The sequence below is a fragment of the Xenopus tropicalis genome, chromosome 4 (assembly GCF_000004195.4).
Source record: "Xenopus tropicalis strain Nigerian chromosome 4, UCB_Xtro_10.0, whole genome shotgun sequence".
NCBI classification, from domain to species: Eukaryota; Metazoa; Chordata; class Amphibia; order Anura; family Pipidae; genus Xenopus; species Xenopus tropicalis.
Window position 1 is genome coordinate 235686 of NC_030680.2, and position 19040 is coordinate 254725.

Here is a 19040-nt window from a genome sequence, read left to right on the forward strand (position 1 = left end):
CAACACACACAACACAATTTCACAAAATTAATATAACACAAGGCTATACGTGAAACTATGATGATATAGATATAGATACAGCCTCTCTTCTGCGCCTCCAACCTTCACAAACAATAATAATATATGGGAGACTCCCATCCTCGAACACCTCGCCCACAACCCACCAAACAGCACCTACACTTAGCTGCCCCCTACATGGCCCCCCAAAAGAATACAGAGCTGGCACAGGGACGGCCGACAGAATAAAAACAAATAGATAGGCCAAGACTGAAGGTTTTACGGCAGCGACGAGGGCAAAAAGGCAAAATCATCATAGATAAGAGCATAGGCGACGGTCCAAATCGAGATAGACTACTTGCCAGCTTGACGTAGATATAAGAAGCAAGATAGCCAAGGGATTGCCAGCCGCGTGCCAGGGATTGCCAGCTGTGTGCCAGGGATTGCCAGCTCCGTGCCCGGGACTGCAGCCACGGCGTGCCAGGATTGCCGCCGCGTGCCAGAGCGATTACCGCCCAAGCCCGCGTGCCAGGGATTTGGCCAGCCGCGTGCCCAGGGATTGGCCAGCCCGGCCCGTCGCACGCGCGATTGCAGCAGCGTGCCAGGGATTGCAGCCTGTGTGCAGAGATATAGAAGCCAGAAGATAGCGCAGGGAAATTGCCCAGCTTGTGTGCCAGGGATTTGCCAGCCGCCGTAGAGGAGACATATAGACCCGCGGCTGGCCAGGGGGATTGCCCAAGCCGGTGCAGGGATGCCAGCTGTGTGGCCACGGGGATTGACCCCACCAGCCGCAGTGCAAGGATATATGAAGATATAGATGACGCGCATCTCTGGCCAGCCGCGTGCCAGGAATTGCCAAGCCGCGTGCCCAGGGAATTTGCAGATAGGATAGATAAGGGATAGAAAGCAGAAGATAGAGGATAGAAAGCTTGTGTGCCAGGATTGGCAGCCTGCGGTGCGGATTTGCGCCAGCTTTGCGTGCCAGCGATTGCCAGCTGTGTGCCAGGGATTGCCAGCTGTGTGCCAGCGCTAACATACAATAAGTGCAGGAGTGGAAATAAAAGACTTTATTGCGGATTCAGAATCTGTTACATTCAGTAAATCACAGGAAATCACATAAAAGGAGGTACAAAATAAGGGGGGGCTCCCTGTGCACGTACAGCCCTGAGACTGTTTGCCCCCCACCCTATGGGCACAATCCCAGCAGCCATGCCCAGACAAGCCAAGGGTCCGGCTACAGCCCAACAGCCACCACCTCTGGGAAACGTTCCATATGGAAGTAGATCATTCGTTGCAGTACCGCCCCTTCCTGTTTCAGCCAACAGACAGCGTTTCCCATAGGCTGCAATGGAACAGCGCCACCATCTGGCTCATATTGCAGATAAGGGATTGGTGTGTGAGATGGCGGGCCTGAGCCCATAGAGCTCCATGGGGGGGCGGGCCTGAGCCCATAGTGCTCCATGGGGGGGCGGGCCTGAGCCCATAGTGCTCCATGGGGGGGCGGGCCTAAGCCCACAGTGCTCCATGGGGGGGCGGGCCTGAGCCCAAAGTGCTCCATGGGGGGGCGGGCCTAAGCCCACAGTGCTCCATGGGGGGGCGGGCCTGAGCCCACAGTGCTCCATGGGGGGGCGGGCCTGAGCCCACAATGCTCCATGGGGGGGTGGGCCTGAGCCCACAGTGCTCCATGGGGGGGCGGGCCTGAGCCCATAGTGCTCCATGGGGGGGCGGGCCTGAGCCCACAGTGCTCCATGGGGGGGCGGGCCTGAGCCCATAGTGCTCCATGGGGGGAATAGGGTGGCACCATATTGTGCCGTTATTCTGTGTCTCTCTGCGCAGGGATAGGGGGGCTGACATCATGTGTTTTCTCTTTCACAGCAAACCCTAAATCCATAGAGGCGAGGGGAACATTTAGCAGAAGGTACCCCCAGGACCAGTGTGCACTTTGGGGGTCCCCCTGCCCCCACATAGTGGGGTTTATTTAGCTGTTATGTCTCCTGAGGGGAGTGCTGGCACATTGCTAAACTACGCTCCTTCCTTGGGGCTATAAGGGCCCCCCCAAACCTGCGACACCCCAGAAACACAATATACAGATCTGTTCCAGTGTTTCCCACACCCCCAGGTCCCACCGTGTCTGTTCAGCCAATGGCAGCGACACAGAGAGAAGAACAATTAGTGCAATAAAATCCTGAGTAAGTGCCGGCGGTGCCCCCTTATCTGCTACATTCCTGCCCCCTACCCAGAATCCCCCTGTATCATATATATAACAAGCGATCCATTGGGCGGTACCAGTACCAGCAGGTTCCTGAGCTGAATAAATAATCACTTTGGTTAATATGTCAATCTCTGGGCACAGGGGGCAGTTAGTGGGCGCCATTCAGCCAATGAGCCTGAGTGGGACCCCCATTCCGTTATACACTCATTCATGTACCCGCAGAACAAACCCAGTGAGAACCCCCAGTTCAGGTTAGGGGGATCAGTTTGAGTAACTAGTAATTGGCTGCGTACCCCGGCACTCCTGTACCCCCTGCACCCCTGTACCCCCCGCACCCCCCTGTACCCCCCGCACCCCTGTACCCCCCGCACCCCTGTATCCCCCGCATCCCTGTACCCCTGCACCCCCCACATCCCTGTACCCCTGCACCCCCCACACCCCTGTACCCCCGCACCCCTGTACCCCCGCACCCCCCGCACCCCTGTACCCCCGAACCCCTGCACCCCTGTATCACACACAACATGGTGCCCTACTATGATTAAAATCACATTATCACATAAATTCATTCCATAATCACAAATAATAATAAGAACAAAACCATCCAAAGTGCTTTTTCCTTGGTCTCCCTGAAAGTCCAGTAGAGTCAGTGCTGGTTCTCCTGCCCCCCCCCGGGGCACAATTCCCTCATCAGACCCTTGAGTTACCCAAGCGGAGGGATCTGCTGACATTCTCATAGATTGCGCTCGAGTTCTGGTAGATCAGGTCCGGTTGGTTTGCCCTCTGGGCTCTGATGGCATCGAGTGCACATTGGTTCAGGAAGATGTACTGGTTCTGGGGGGAATACAATAAATAAAGCAAATGAGTAGAACTAAGGCAGATATAGGGGACCCATAAATGTCACTCGCCCAGATAATCACTCAGATCTCTGACTATTGGTTCATTGTTTCCTTCTTATATGAACAACCCAAATATTCTGGGCTGGAGCGTCCAATGAGAGAAGGCAGGGGCAGCAGGGGATTCTGGGACCCATTGCTGTAAGTGCTGCTCCTCTCAGGGATGCGCCATAGAAACAATACCCTGTGTGCCCATTAGGGGCAGTGTTGCCCTGCAGTTCCCTATGTGCCATATAGTGATCTCTCTAGCGCCCCCCGCTCACCTCCGTTTGCACCATCAGTACCCGGTGCACCCTCAGACTGTGCACGGTGCCAAACACGTCTACCGCGTCCTCCTTATCAATCTGTTTCATGATCCGATCCAGTGCGATTAATGTGCCGGTCCTGCCGACGCCGGCGCTGGGGGGGGGGGGAGAGATCGATATCAATGATTAGCCTTATTATAAGATAAATCTTTAACTCCGCGCACTCAGATAGTTTTTGGGGAGCCTGAGAACTTGGAGGGAAGGGAAAGGTGGGAGACGTTGCCCAGAGGGGGTAGGATGAGGGCAGGTACACGTGGTACAGAATGGGGCAGATATAGTGGGGCAGATATAGGGGTGTCTATGTTTGTACTGGGTGTTATTAAAGATAAGGAGGAAGGACACCCCTGTTCCAAAGAGCTTACAATCTAAATAAGTGAGTAACTTGGCATTGCCCCATCAGTGCCCAGGCTAGAGCAGGCATTATGCCAGTGCTCCCAGGTAGGACTCCCTACAGAGGGATTTGGGGGTGCTATGTGCCATAGAGGGGGCCCAACACCTCCAATGCCTGGAAGCCACTTACCTGCAGTGAACCAGCACGGGGGAGTTGGGGGGGGACAGTTTCACGTAGTCCCACAGTAAATTCCTGAAGCCAATGAGAACGTCGGTTGTTTTGGGGACCCCGTGGTCGGGCCAGGCGGTGAAGTGGAAATGGCGCACGTGTTTGCTTCGGTTTTCTCGCTTCTGTGGGGGGGGGTAACAGGTCAGTTAGTAAAATAAACAGATGTTTTTCTGCCCCCCCTCCCCCATAATCACAAAGCACCGCGGAGGAGCCATTTCTTGCCCTATAGCCCCCCCTCCCTCCCCAACTGAATGTGATCTGGGGGCAGAAACACCCAGAAACTGAACCCACCCCATCAGTACCATTACAGACCCCCCCTGTATCACTGATACCCCATCAGTACCATTACAGACCCGCCCTGTATCACTGATACCCCATCAGTACCATTACAGACCCGCCCTGTATCACTGATACCCCATCAGTACCATTACAGACCCAGCCTGTATCACTGATACCCCATCAGTACCATTACAGACCCACCCTGTATCACTGATACCCCATCAGTACCATTACAGACCCCCCCTGTATCACTGATACCCCATCAGTACCATTACAGACCCACCCTGTATCACTGATACCCCATCAGTACCATTACAGACCCGCCCTGTATCACTGATACCCCATCAGTACCATTACAGACCCGCCCTGTATCACTGATACCCCATCAGTACCATTACAGACCCAGCCTGTATCACTGATACCCCATCAGTACCATTACAGACCCCCCCTGTATCACTGATACCCCATCAGTACCATTACAGACCCGCCCTGTATCACTGATACCCCATCAGTACCATTACAGACCCAGCCTGTATCACTGATACCCCATCAGTACCATTACAGACCCGCCCTGTATCACTGATACCCCATCAGTACCATTACAGACCCAGCCTGTATCACTGATACCCCATCAGTACCATTACAGACCCCCCCTGTATCACTGATACCCCATCAGTACCATTACAGACCCCCCCTGTATCACTGATACCCCATTAGTACCATTACAGACCCCCCCTGTATCACTGATACCCCATCAGTACCATTACAGACCCCCCCTGTATCACTGATACCCCATCAGTACCATTACAGACCCGCCCTGTATCACTGATACCCATTAGTACCATTACAGACCCCCCCTGTATCACTGATACCCCATCAGTACCATTACAGACCCGCCCTGTATCACTGATACCCCATCAGTACCATTACAGACCCGCCCTGTATCACTGATACCCCATCAGTACCATTACAGACCCCCCTGTATCACTGATACCCCATCAGTACCATTACAGACCCAGCCTGTATCACTGATACCCCATCAGTACCATTACAGCCCCGCCCTGTATCACTGATACCCCATCAGTACCATTACAGACCCCCCCTGTATCACTGATACCCCATCAGTACCATTACAGACCCAGCCTGTATCACTGATACCCCATCAGTACCATTACAGACCCAGCCTGTATCACTGATACCCCATCAGTACCATTACAGACCCAGCCTGTATCACTGATACCCCATCAGTACCATTACAGCCCCGCCCTGTATCACTGATACCCCATCAGTACCATTACAGACCCAGCCTGTATCACTGATACCCCATCAGTACCATTACAGACCCACCCTGTATCACTGATACCCCATCAGTACCATTACAGACCCCCCCTGTATCACTGATACCCCATCAGTACCATTACAGACCCGCCCTGTATCACTGATACCCCATCAGTACCATTACAGACCCAGCCTGTATCACTGATACCCCATCAGTACCATTACAGACCCAGCCTGTATCACTGATACCCCATCAGTACCATTACAGACCCAGCCTGTATCACTGATACCCCATCAGTACCATTACAGACCCACCCTGTATCACTGATACCCCATCAGTACCATTACAGACCCCCCCTGTATCACTGATACCCCATCAGTACCATTACAGACCCGCCCTGTATCACTGATACCCCATCAGTACCATTACAGACCCCCCCTGTATCACTGATACCCCATCAGTACCATTACAGACCCCCCCCTGTATTACTGATACCCCATCAGTACCATTACAGACCCCCCCTGTATCACTGATACCCCATCAGTACCATTACAGACCCGCCCTGTATCACTGATACCCCATCAGTACCATTACAGACCCAGCCTGTATCACTGATACCCCATCAGTACCATTACAGACCCAGCCTGTATCACTGATACCCCATCAGTACCATTACAGACCCAGCCTGTATCACTGATACCCCATCAGTACCATTACAGACCCAGCCTGTATCACTGATACCCCATCAGTACCATTACAGACCCGCCCTGTATCACTGATACCCCATCAGTACCATTACAGCCCTGCCCTGTATCACTGATACCCCATCAGTACCATTACAGACCCCCCCCTGTATTACTGATACCCCATCAGTACCATTACAGACCCGCCCTGTATCACTGATACCCCATCAGTACCATTACAGACCCAGCCTGTATCACTGATACCCCATCAGTACCATTACAGACCCCCCCTGTATCACTGATACCCCATCAGTACCATTACAGACCCGCCCTGTATCACTGATACCCCATCAGTACCATTACAGACCCAGCCTGTATCACTGATACCCCATCAGTACCATTACAGACCCGCCCTGTATCACTGATACCCCATCAGTACCATTACAGACCCAGCCTGTATCACTGATACCCCATCAGTACCATTACAGACCCGCCCTGTATCACTGATACCCCATCAGTACCATTACAGACCCAGCCTGTATCACTGATACCCCATCAGTACCATTACAGACCCAGCCTGTATCACTGATACCCCATCAGTACCATTACAGACCCGCCCTGTATCACTGATACCCCATCAGTACCATTACAGACCCGCCCTGTATCACTGATACCCCATCAGTACCATTACAGCCCTGCCCTGTATCACTGATACCCCATCAGTACCATTACAGACCCGCCCTGTATCACTGATACCCCATCAGTACCATTACAGACCCGCCCTGTATCACTGATACCCCATCAGTACCATTACAGACCCAGCCTGTATCACTGATACCCCATCAGTACCATTACAGACCCACCCTGTATCACTGATACCCCATCAGTACCATTACAGACCCCCCCTGTATCACTGATACCCCATTAGTACCATTACAGACCCCCCCTGTATCACTGATACCCCATCAGTACCATTACAGACCCCCCCTGTATCACTGATACCCCATCCAGTACCATTACAGACCCGCCCTGTATCACTGATACCCCATTAGTACCATTACAGACCCCCCCTGTATCACTGATACCCCATCAGTACCATTACAGACCCACCCTGTATCACTGATACCCCATCAGTACCATTACAGACCCACCCTGTATCACTGATACCCCATCAGTACCATTACAGACCCGCCCTGTATCACTGATACCCCATCAGTACCATTACAGACCCGCCCTGTATCACTGATACCCCATCAGTACCATTACAGACCCAGCCTGTATCACTGATACCCCATCAGTACCATTACAGCCCCGCCCTGTATCACTGATACCCCATCAGTACCATTACAGACCCAGCCTGTATCACTGATACCCCATCAGTACCATTACAGACCCACCCTGTATCACTGATACCCCATCAGTACCATTACAGACCCCCCCTGTATCACTGATACCCCATCAGTACCATTACAGACCCGCCCTGTATCACTGATACCCCATCAGTACCATTACAGACCCAGCCTGTATCACTGATACCCCATCAGTACCATTACAGACCCAGCCTGTATCACTGATACCCCATCAGTACCATTACAGACCCAGCCTGTATCACTGATACCCCATCAGTACCATTACAGACCCACCCTGTATCACTGATACCCCATCAGTACCATTACAGACCCCCCCTGTATCACTGATACCCCATCAGTACCATTACAGACCCGCCCTGTATCACTGATACCCCATCAGTACCATTACAGACCCCCCCTGTATCACTGATACCCCATCAGTACCATTACAGACCCCCCCCTGTATTACTGATACCCCATCAGTACCATTACAGACCCCCCCTGTATCACTGATACCCCATCAGTACCATTACAGACCCGCCCTGTATCACTGATACCCCATCAGTACCATTACAGACCCGCCCTGTATCACTGATACCCCATCAGTACCATTACAGACCCGCCCTGTATCACTGATACCCCATCAGTACCATTACAGACCCGCCCTGTATCACTGATACCCCATCAGTACCATTACAGACCCAGCCTGTATCACTGATACCCCATCAGTACCATTACAGACCCAGCCTGTATCACTGATACCCCATCAGTACCATTACAGACCCAGCCTGTATCACTGATACCCCATCAGTACCATTACAGACCCAGCCTGTATCACTGATACCCCATCAGTACCATTACAGACCCGCCCTGTATCACTGATACCCCATCAGTAACCATTACAGCCCTGCCCTGTATCACTGATACCCCATCAGTACCATTACAGACCCCCCCCTGTATTACTGATACCCCATCAGTACCATTACAGACCCGCCCTGTATCACTGATACCCCATCAGTACCATTACAGACCCAGCCTGTATCACTGATACCCCATCAGTACCATTACAGACCCCCCCTGTATCACTGATACCCCATCAGTACCATTACAGACCCGCCCTGTATCACTGATACCCCATCAGTACCATTACAGACCCAGCCTGTATCACTGATACCCCATCAGTACCATTACAGACCCGCCCTGTATCACTGATACCCCATCAGTACCATTACAGACCCAGCCTGTATCACTGATACCCCATCAGTACCATTACAGACCCCCCCTGTATCACTGATACCCCATCAGTACCATTACAGACCCGCCCTGTATCACTGATACCCCATCAGTACCATTACAGACCCAGCCTGTATCACTGATACCCCATCAGTACCATTACAGACCCAGCCTGTATCACTGATACCCCATCAGTACCATTACAGACCCGCCCTGTATCACTGATACCCCATCAGTACCATTACAGACCCAGCCTGTATCACTGATACCCCATCAGTACCATTACAGACCCAGCCTGTATCACTGATACCCCATCAGTACCATTACAGACCCAGCCTGTATCACTGATACCCCATCAGTACCATTACAGACCCGCCCTGTATCACTGATACCCCATCAGTACCATTACAGACCCAGCCTGTATCACTGATACCCCATCAGTACCATTACAGACCCAGCCTGTATCACTGATACCCCATCAGTACCATTACAGACCCGCCCTGTATCACTGATACCCCATCAGTACCATTACAGACCCAGCCTGTATCACTGATACCCCATCAGTACCATTACAGACCCAGCCTGTATCACTGATACCCCATCAGTACCATTACAGACCCAGCCTGTATCACTGATACCCCATCAGTACCATTACAGACCCGCCCTGTATCACTGATACCCCATCAGTACCATTACAGACCCAGCCTGTATCACTGATACCCCATCAGTACCATTACAGACCCAGCCTGTATCACTGATACCCCATCAGTACCATTACAGACCCAGCCTGTATCACTGATACCCCATCAGTACCATTACAGACCCACTGGGGGTTAAACTCACGTGAGTGACAGTGAAGTCCCTGATGACCCACTCGGGCTGAACAGACTCCTCTATGAGAGACACGGAGATGTCGCCGAACTCCTTCTGCCCGCTGCTTGGCCAATACTGCTCACATTTTACCTGGAATAGATGGGGGCACAATGAATCAGCCCCTGGGTGCCATCAGGGTCGCCGACCCCAGCAACTAAAAGCCAGATGGGCAGTGAGACTCCATTATGAAGCTCTGTCTCGCCATGGCTGCTGGCAGGGACACTGCCCTCCTTTTCCAAGAGGCGCGGGCTATTGGCCACTGGGTGGGAACAATAAGTGCCCCCCTAGGAGAATAAGGGGGGGAGGGGGTGGAGTCAGTACCTTCCCCAGTTCCACGCATCGTGTCAGCATCACCGCGGCGCTAATGTTCTTCTCCCAAATCATGCGCCAGAAATCTGTGACGGTGTTGGGCAGGGGCCCTTGGGCAGCGATAAACTCCCTGCTCGTCATGTAACCCTGAAACAGCAGAATGGGGGCACCGTCAGTAAATAGCCCCCACCCCCTCACCCCCCTCCCTGGCACCCCCGGCACTTACTGGCATGTAATTGGCATTGATATAATCCTCCGTCTGGTGATTAGGAGCCGAGAGTTTCACCCGGGAATGATCGTCTGGGGGGGAGACACGGGGGCGGCTGTTAGTGAAGTAGCTAAATGGCAGCACCCACCTTACCGATCAGCTATTGGCCAATATTCTCACCCCTCTCATTGGTACCAGAGCCTCTATTGGTAGAAACATTTCCCAACTGGCCCTTTGGGGCTTCTGTATTTGTGATTATGGAAATGCTCTGAGCTCAGATACGGGGGGGCACTAGCTGTAAGTGACTATATTAGGGTTAATGGCCGACCCCAGAACTTAACCCCTTAACCACCAGAACAGAACAAGCGCTAGTCTGTCTCCAGCGTCGCACACACATGTGCATTCCAGTTGGGCTTTATACATACGTGTGACTATTAATAATAACTAACCCCGGGTAGCGCCCGAGGCACAGGGGTACAGGGTGCAAGTGAGCGGCACACTCACACACTCACTCACACACACACACACACACTCACACACACTCACACACACACAATAATAATGGTGTGAGGAGGTGCTGGGCCCCAAGGCAAGGTCCCCGGGTAGCGCCCGAGGCACAGGGGTACGGGGTGCAAGTGAGCGGCACACTCACACACTCACTCACACACTCACTCACACACACACACACACACTCACACACACACAATAATAATGGTGTGAGGAGGTGCTGGGCCCCAAGGCAAGGTCCCCGGGTAGCGCCCGAGGCACAGGGGTACGGGGTGCAAGTGAGCGGCGCAGACTCACAGGGCAGAACGTTATTGTATCTGTTCTTGGCTTTGTTCTCGGGCAGCTCGGAGGCTTCTTTAGGCTGAGAAATTCCCACCGATGAAAATTTCTGTGTTGAAGTAAAAGGAAGAAGAATAAGGGCGAGAATGAGTTCCATTAATGAGCGTTAGTGCCCCAGATAAGTAGCGCCGTTAGTGCCCCAGATAAGTAGCAGTGTTAGTGCCCCAGATAAGTAGCAGTGTTAGTGCCCCAGATAAGTAGCGCCGTTAGTGCCCCAGATAAGTAGCAGCGTTAGTGCCCCAGATAAGTAGCAGTGTTAGTGCCCCAGATAAGTAGCAGTGTTAGTGCCCCAGATAAGTAGCAGTGTTAGTGCCCCAGATAAGTAGCAGCGTTAGTGCCCCAGATCAGTAGCAGTGTTAGTTCCCCAGATAAGTAGCGCCGTTAGTGCCCCAGATAAGTAGCAGTGTTAGTTCCCCAGATAAGTAGCAGCGTTAGTGCCCCAGATAAGTAGCGCCGTTAGTGCCCCAGATCAGTAGCAGCGTTAGTGCCCCAGATAAGTAGCAGCGTTAGTGCCCCAGATAAGTAGCGCCGTTAGTGCCCCAGATAAGTAGCAGTGTTAGTGCCCCAGATAAGTAGCAGTGTTAGTGCCCCAGATAAGTAGCAGCGTTAGTGCCCCAGATAAGTAGCAGCGTTAGTGCCCCAGATAAGTAGCAGCGTTAGTGCCCCAGATAAGTAGCAGTGTTAGTGCCCCAGATAAGTAGCAGTGTTAGTGCCCCAGATAAGTAGCAGTGTTAGTGCCCCAGATAAGTAGCAGTGTTAGTGCCCCAGATAAGTAGCAGCGTTAGTGCCCCAGATAAGTAGCAGCGTTAGTGCCCCAGATCAGTAGCAGTGTTAGTTCCCCAGATAAGTAGCAGCGTTAGTTCCCCAGATAAGTAGCGCCGTTAGTGCCCCAGATAAGTAGCAGTGTTAGTTCCCCAGATAAGTAGCAGCGTTAGTGCCCCAGATAAGTAGCGCCGTTAGTGCCCCAGATCAGTAGCAGCGTTAGTGCCCCAGATAAGTAGCAGCGTTAGTGCCCCAGATAAGTAGCGCCGTTAGTTCCCCAGATAAGTAGCGCCGTTAGTGCCCCAGATAAGTAGCAGCGTTAGTTCCCCAGATAAGTAGCAGCGTTAGTGCCCCAGTAGCACTCACTTCATACTCCTCGCTAAAGCCCAGGTTAGTGTTGGCCTGCTGCTTCCGGAAATGCGCCTCAAAGCCGGACTTGGGAATGGGCTGGGACCTGTAAGAGAAGTACCGGGTCAGTGTGACCGGCCCAACAGGACCCAACAGGACCCAATAGAACCCCAGGGGTGGAAAGGCCAAACGACTTACGTTTTCGCTTGCCTGCAGAGAGAAAAGAGAGAGACGAGTTAGAGCTCCCCTTCCCACCAACATGGCGGCACTTCCTGTACGTTACTATGGAATAAAGAGACAAATAGCGCCACTCACTTGATGCTCGAGAACGGCACATTCTCTCCCTTCTCCTGATGTCTGTGGGAATAGCAGGAACCCAATGTCATTGTTATTCTTCCCTAGCGCTATCAGTGCAAGGGTAAATAAGCCTAAAAATGATCTGAATTGCTTTATTATATACTGTACTTACTGTCATGTCATGCCCCCCACCCCCTGATTGTGTTAGGGCATCCTTTGTGTGTCAGTGGCACTGCACATGCTCAGTGGGCTGCTGGGGAGGAGCTAAGCTTAGGGGGCGGGGGAAATCACATCTGTCACGGAAGCTAGTGCTAGAGGGCTGATTATAACATTCTGATGCAGACTGCACTGGTTTCTATGCTACCGTTCCACGTAGGAAAGCCTAAACAGGGTGGTTGATGTTAGGGGCGGGATCATCATGTCAGGGGGTGGGACTATGAATCAGCGATCCTGTCTGGATTTCTGGGCCGACTGTCTGGGTCAGAACTGGATTCTATGCTGCGCTGCCCTGAGTCCCATTTCCCTGTATTGCGCTGCAGCCTGTACTTATAACCATAATGCCAGTGTATTACAGAGAGTGGCTTTTACCTTCGTCTCCTCCAGATGAAAAAGGCCAGAATGGCAATGACCGTGGCTCCCAGGATGCTCCCAACCACGGCCCCCACAATCGGACCTAGAGGGGTAACAGGGGGCATTTATATTCATCAGCTCTACCTACTGCTTGTGAATAAGCCATACAGCCGGCCGGTACCTACATCATAGTGTTACATAGGGAACGTCACCATAGGGTCCAACAGAACCTGAGTGGGAGCTGGGGCGGACCATGACTAGGGTGCAAAGGATGGGTGCAATTCCCTAATTCCCCATGCTCAAACCCACAAGTGTGAATAGGAACGGTGCCCCTCCTGCAGCTACAATACCCCCCCACAGTGCCAGCATAGAATATATACAGTGGAACCCCAATCTTACGTTTCCGGGGGGGGCGTCATAACGGCAAAAAGTTTGGGGAAACGTTAAATCCGCAAAAAAAGAAAGCCGTTTGTCTGAATGGGACCACAAGGAAACAGGGAGGTAAAATTGGGGTTTTACTGATGAACCCCAACCCATATAAACCCAGCAGAGGGGCCCCAAACAAATGTAGGTCATCGCAAAAGGTTCCGCTTCAGTCAGCTCCCAGCCATGTTTGCGCCCCCTTGTGGCTGAACTCGAAATACTTCACTTTGTACAGGGAGAGCCACAAAGCCCCATGGGAGCTGTAGTCATTGCTGGTACCTGGATCCTGCTGAGCCAGTGGGGCAGTTGTGATGGGGCTTGAGTATTGGGTTGTCGCTACGCTGCTGAGACTCTCTATAACTCGGCTGTTGTTATCAAACAAAATGTTAGTAAATCCAGCAACCGCCAGCCTGAAAAAGACACAAAGCAGAGATGTTACCTGAATGCCTTGGGTTCCACTCACCTTGTACTAGAGCAAGGTAGGGTTCCCACTGGAGGAATAAGGTGTATTACAGAACTGGGGGGTAGGGTATGGGTGCCAGAGGAAAGTAGGGTTCCCAATGGAGTAATAGAGTGTATTACAGTACTGAGGGGGGGGGGGGTAGGGTATGGGTACTAGAGCACGGTAGGGTTCCCACTGGAGGAATAGGGTGTATTACAGTACTGGGGGTAGGGTATGGGTACTAGAGCAAGGTAGGGTTCCCACTGGAGGAATAGGGTGTATTACAGTACTGGGGGTAGGGTATGGGTACTAGAGCAAGGTAGGGTTCCCACTGGAGGAATAGGGTGTATTACAGTACTGGGGGTAGGGTATGGGTACTAGAGCACGGTAGGGTTCCCACTGGAGGAATAGGGTGTATTACAGTACTGGGGGTAGGGTATGGATACTAGAGCAAGGTAGGGTTCCCACTGGAGGAATAGGGTGTATTACAGTACTGGGGGTAGGGTATGGGTACTAGAGCAAGGTAGGGTTCCCACTGGATGAATCGGGTGCATTACAGTACTGGGGGTAGGGTATGGGTACTAGAGCAAGGTAGGGTTCCCACTGGAGGAATCGGGTGCATTACAGTACTGGGGGTAGGGTATGGGTACTAGAGCAAGGTAGGGTTCCCACTGGAGGAATAGGGTGTATTACAGTACTGGGGGTAGGGTATGGGTACTAGAGCACGGTAGGGTTCCCACTGGAGGAATAGGGTGTATTACAGTACTGGGGGTAGGGTATGGATACTAGAGCAAGGTAGGGTTCCCACTGGAGGAATAGGGTGTATTACAGTACTGGGGGTAGGGTATGGGTACTAGAGCAAGGTAGGGTTCCCACTGGAGGAATCGGTGCATTACAGTACTGGGGGTAGGGTATGGGTACTAGAGCAAGGTAAGGTTCCCACTGGAGGAATCGGTGCATTACAGTACTGGGGGTAGGGTATGGGTACTAGAGCAAGGTAAGGTTCCCACTGGAGGAATAGGGTGCATTACAGTACTGGGGGTAGGGTATGGGTACTAGAGCACGGTAGGGTTCCCACTGGAGGAATAGGGTGTATTACAGTACTGGGGGTAGGGTATGGATACTAGAGCAAGGTAGGGTTCCCACTGGAGGAATAGGGTGTATTACAGTACTGGGGGTAGGGTATGGGTACTAGAGCAAGGTAGGGTTCCCACTGGATGAATCGGGTGCATTACAGTACTGGGGGTAGGGTATGGGTACTAGAGCAAGGTAGGGTTCCCACTGGAGGAATCGGGTGCATTACAGTACTGGGGGTAGGGTATGGGTACTAGAGCAAGGTAAGGTTCCCACTGGAGGAATCGGTGCATTACAGTACTGGGGGTAGGGTATGGGTACTAGAGCAAGGTAAGGTTCCCACTGGAGGAATCGGGTGTATTACAGTACTGGGGGTAGGGTATGGGTACTAGAGCAAGGTAAGGTTCCCACTGGAGGAATCGGGTGTATTACAGTACTGGGGGTAGGGTATGGGTACTAGAGCAAGGTAGGGTTCCCACTGGAGGAATCGGGTGCATCACAGTACTGGGGGTAGGGTATGGGTACTAGAGCAAGGTAAGGTTCCCACTGGAGGAATAGGGTGTATTACAGTACTGGGGGTAGGGTATGGGTACTAGAGCAAGGTAGGGTTCCCACTGGAGGAATAGGGTGTATTACAGTACTGGGGGTAGGGTATGGGTACTAGAGCAAGGTAAGGTTCCCACTGGAGGAATCGGTGCATTACAGTACTGGGGGTAGGGTATGGGTACTAGAGCAAGGTAAGGTTCCCACTGGAGGAATCGGGTGCATTACATGGGTGTCAGTAGGACACATTAGTGCTGCTCCTGTGTCTATTTGTTCTTACTGTCACTGGATCACACTTTTGCCCCTGTTACTGGGTGTTAAGTTCTCAATCACATACATTTGGCCCCTCAGCCCTAACATCATTCTAACCTTTATGCTGTATATGCCATTAAAGGGGTATTTTGGGGGGCGGATGAGTCAATGAGATTCTGTGTAGCAGCTGACAGATATCAATTGGCCACAAATGGTGTCACGTTACCACAAAAAAGCCCTTTTCTCTTTCTTATTCAGAACTCTGGGCAACGCGGTGCAACCCTTTACTGGCCATACGATGCGTATGATGTGACATTTGCAGCTAATTACCTATAGGACGTTCCAGGCTGTAAAGGCCCGTTGTAGTAGCCCCGGGTTGTAGAATTATCCCCAATGGTGACGGTGTATGTGTCCTGCCCCGCGGATCTTCCATTCCTTTGGCCGAATTCCTTTATCTGCGACACATACGCGTTTGTATCCTTGTTCTTAAAGTCATAGTAGGTCTTGGACAAAATCCCGCTGGGAGGGCTTCCGGCTGCAGTGCGGAGAGAACTGTGAGTTTGGATTGTTAGCCTTGGCGCCCAGGCACATTGTGCACAATGAAACTGTCCCCAATAGGGATGTAGCAAACCTCGCCAAAAAAGTTTGTGAACCCGTTCGCCAAAAATCGTGAATATTCGCGAACTTTGCGAACCCCATAGACTTCAATGAGAAGGGGAACTTTAAAACCTAGAAAAGCCATTTCTGGCCAGAAAACTGATTTTAAAGTTGTTTAAAGGGTGCCCCGCCCTGGGCAGTGACATGCAGGGGGGGGATCAGGGGCAAAAACGTCTCTGAAAAATACGTTGTTGACACAGCGTTGCGTAAAACCTGGCAGACCTAGCGGAAATACGCTGCGTTTTTTGCTATTTCGCACTATTAGCACCATGGAAACGGGATCTAGTGAAAAACGCCATGTGTGGCTTGTGCAGCGTTTTTAGGCCGAGAAAAAACGCAGCGGAAAAACGCCACGCGGAACCCAAATTGCGAACATACGCGAAAAGTTCGTGAACTTGCGAACAACCGATGTTCGCGCGAATTAGTTCGCTACATCTCTATCCCCAAGGGGCAGATTTACTGAGTGGAAATGTCACCGTGATACATTGGGCGCCACTTTGTGTGGGCACCGCGTATTTACTAATTATGGTAATTCCGCCAGTGCGAGTGGAATGAGCCCCAATTTCCCAGCTGAGCCCCATTTGGGCCCAATCCAGCCTTTTCTTGAAGGATTTGGTTTCGGCTGAGCTGAATCCTAATTAGCAAAATTTGCATAGGGGGAAAAATGTTCAACCCTTACCAATGCTAATTAGGGTTTGGTTCTGGATTCGGCAGAATCCGTCAGGGTGGATATTCGGGGGTTCGGTGCTAATCATTACCTCTGGCAAAGACACGGCGATGTTGGCCGATGCACCCACATTTGTTGTACTTAATACATTCCTATTGCTGCGGCAAATTTTTATTTGTCACTTTAGTAAATATGCCGATAGGTGAGCAAAGTGTCCTCTGGGCAATGGGGTGCATTTTATGATTTGGGGTACATTTGAATATGCAAATGAGGGTTAGGATTGTGTTCGGCATTTGGCCAAATAATCACAGGGAGTTGGCACACTGGTGCTTGTTATGGGCTACCTAGTACTTGCCCAGCCTCTGGCCTTTGAGTCCCTGTAGCCTGAGCTGTATGGGGGGAAGGGACCCAGCTATAACCCTATAACGGTGCCAGCAGGGACCTGGGCACACTAATGAGCCTTCCCAGCCTGTAACAGATCTGCCTGTCCCCCCCAGAGCGAGGGCTTCTAGGAACCTGGGCCCCCAGTTACTGAATACCCCAATGCTGCCCCTGCTGCAGTCTGTGGGACAGAGAGCCTGAGAATGTGCTTTTCAGGGTTCCCCCAAGCCCACGTTCCCTACTATTAGCCACTCATGTTGCCTAACCCTGACAGACAGCGTGGCAGAGTTGATTGCACCAGGGAAATAGGTTACTGTAGCTTGAATGTTAAAGGCTGATTGGTAGGCTGTGATTGGCCGATCCACTGGTCTCTGCGCGTTTGTGTGCCAGCACTCACAGGCGTTGGGTTGGCCTGGGGGCAGAAACATGGATTTTGGTACAGAAATGAACAAATATGCATTTTCACAGCAAAATCCACTCCATGTGTCTGCACCCAGGCCAACCCAATGTCAGTGAGTGCTGGCACACAAACGCGGGGTACTGAGAACACACCGGGCCCCCCTGCAAACAAATGTTTTGAGGGGCCTGAAGTATATCAGTACATTAATGAGTCCAAGGAGAGCGGCTATAAAGGGAGCAGACCCCCACAGTCTGGGCCCCCCCGCCCCTGTGGCGCTGCTTCCTCTATACTTACCTCACTGGATGGGAACCAGTTTGCCAGTAGTTAGAACTTACCGTTGCTATCGGTTGTCACTATCACAGCGTACGCCTTTATCAGCCCAGGTATACTGCTAAACGCACTGAAGGTGTATGATATTTCCGTAGGTGACAGTGAGCTGGATGGCACAGAGGCAGGGGCCCCAGGGGTGGGAACTGAAAGGCACAATGAATTACAAATAACAGATATACAGCTTTATCAGCCCATTTACACTGCTAAACGCACTGAAGGTGAATGATATTTCTGTAGGTGACAGTTAGCTGGGTGGCACAGAGGCAGGGGCCCCGGGGGTGGGAACTGAAAGGCACAATGAATTACAAATAACAGATATACAGCTTTATCAGCCCATTTACACTGCTAAATGCACTGAAGGTGAATGATATTTCCGTAGGTGACAGTTAGCTGGGTGGCACAGAGGCAGGGGCCCCGGGGGTGGGAACTGAAAGGCACAATGAATTACAAATAACAGATATACAGCTTTATCAGCCCATTTACACTGCTAAACGCACTGAAGGTGAATGATATTTCCGTAGGTGACAGTGAGCTGGGCGGCACAGAGGCAGGGGCCCCGGGGTGGGAACTGAAAGGCACAATGAATTACAGACAAGAGATGTGATGCTGAAGCACAAACACAGCTTCCCAAATTGATTCATAGGGGCACCAGCAGCATGTAGGTGTGGTTTATTTGCTCTGGGGCGTGGCCTATTGAAAGGTGGGTGTGGTTTGTGTCAGAACATTTTCTTTTGTGTGCTAACTGAAATGAAACATAGATTTAATGGAGGTGTAAGACTGGAATAACATCTTGGGGAAATGTAATAAATGGGCCTACGTTTGCTACTTGCCCAGTAACCCATAGCAACCAATGAGCATGTATTGGTCAG

At 51.7% G+C, this 19040-nt stretch overlaps 1 protein-coding gene across 20 annotated transcripts in view; it reads right to left on the reverse strand.

The window, feature by feature from the left end:
* Positions 1 to 2701: 2701 nt before the first annotated feature.
* Positions 2702 to 19040, reverse strand: part of LOC101734942 (receptor-type tyrosine-protein phosphatase beta-like) — an 83086-nt gene continuing 66747 nt past the window's right edge. For 18 of the 20 annotated variants that reach the window (XM_031900315.1, XM_031900308.1, XM_031900319.1 and 15 more), the window contains 14 exons: positions 18177 to 18314; positions 16067 to 16271; positions 13705 to 13835; positions 13021 to 13105; positions 12451 to 12492; positions 12334 to 12345; positions 12154 to 12241; positions 10984 to 11074; positions 10198 to 10271; positions 9984 to 10118; positions 9633 to 9752; positions 3928 to 4088; positions 3366 to 3501; positions 2702 to 3040 (listed from right to left, as the gene is read on the reverse strand). In XM_031900315.1, coding sequence (XP_031756175.1) covers positions 2897 to 3040; positions 3366 to 3501; positions 3928 to 4088; positions 9633 to 9752; positions 9984 to 10118; positions 10198 to 10271; positions 10984 to 11074; positions 12154 to 12241; positions 12334 to 12345; positions 12451 to 12492; positions 13021 to 13105; positions 13705 to 13835; positions 16067 to 16271; positions 18177 to 18314 — 1562 coding nt within the window. In that variant the 3' untranslated portion in view covers positions 2702 to 2896. Of the gene's footprint in view, positions 3041 to 3365; positions 3502 to 3927; positions 4089 to 9632; positions 9753 to 9983; positions 10119 to 10197; positions 10272 to 10983; positions 11075 to 12153; positions 12242 to 12333; positions 12346 to 12450; positions 12493 to 13020; positions 13106 to 13704; positions 13836 to 16066; positions 16272 to 18176; positions 18315 to 18353; positions 18599 to 18635; positions 18740 to 19040 lie in introns of those variants that run through there. The other 2 variants (XM_031900323.1, XM_031900322.1) reach the window with 2 other exon arrangements.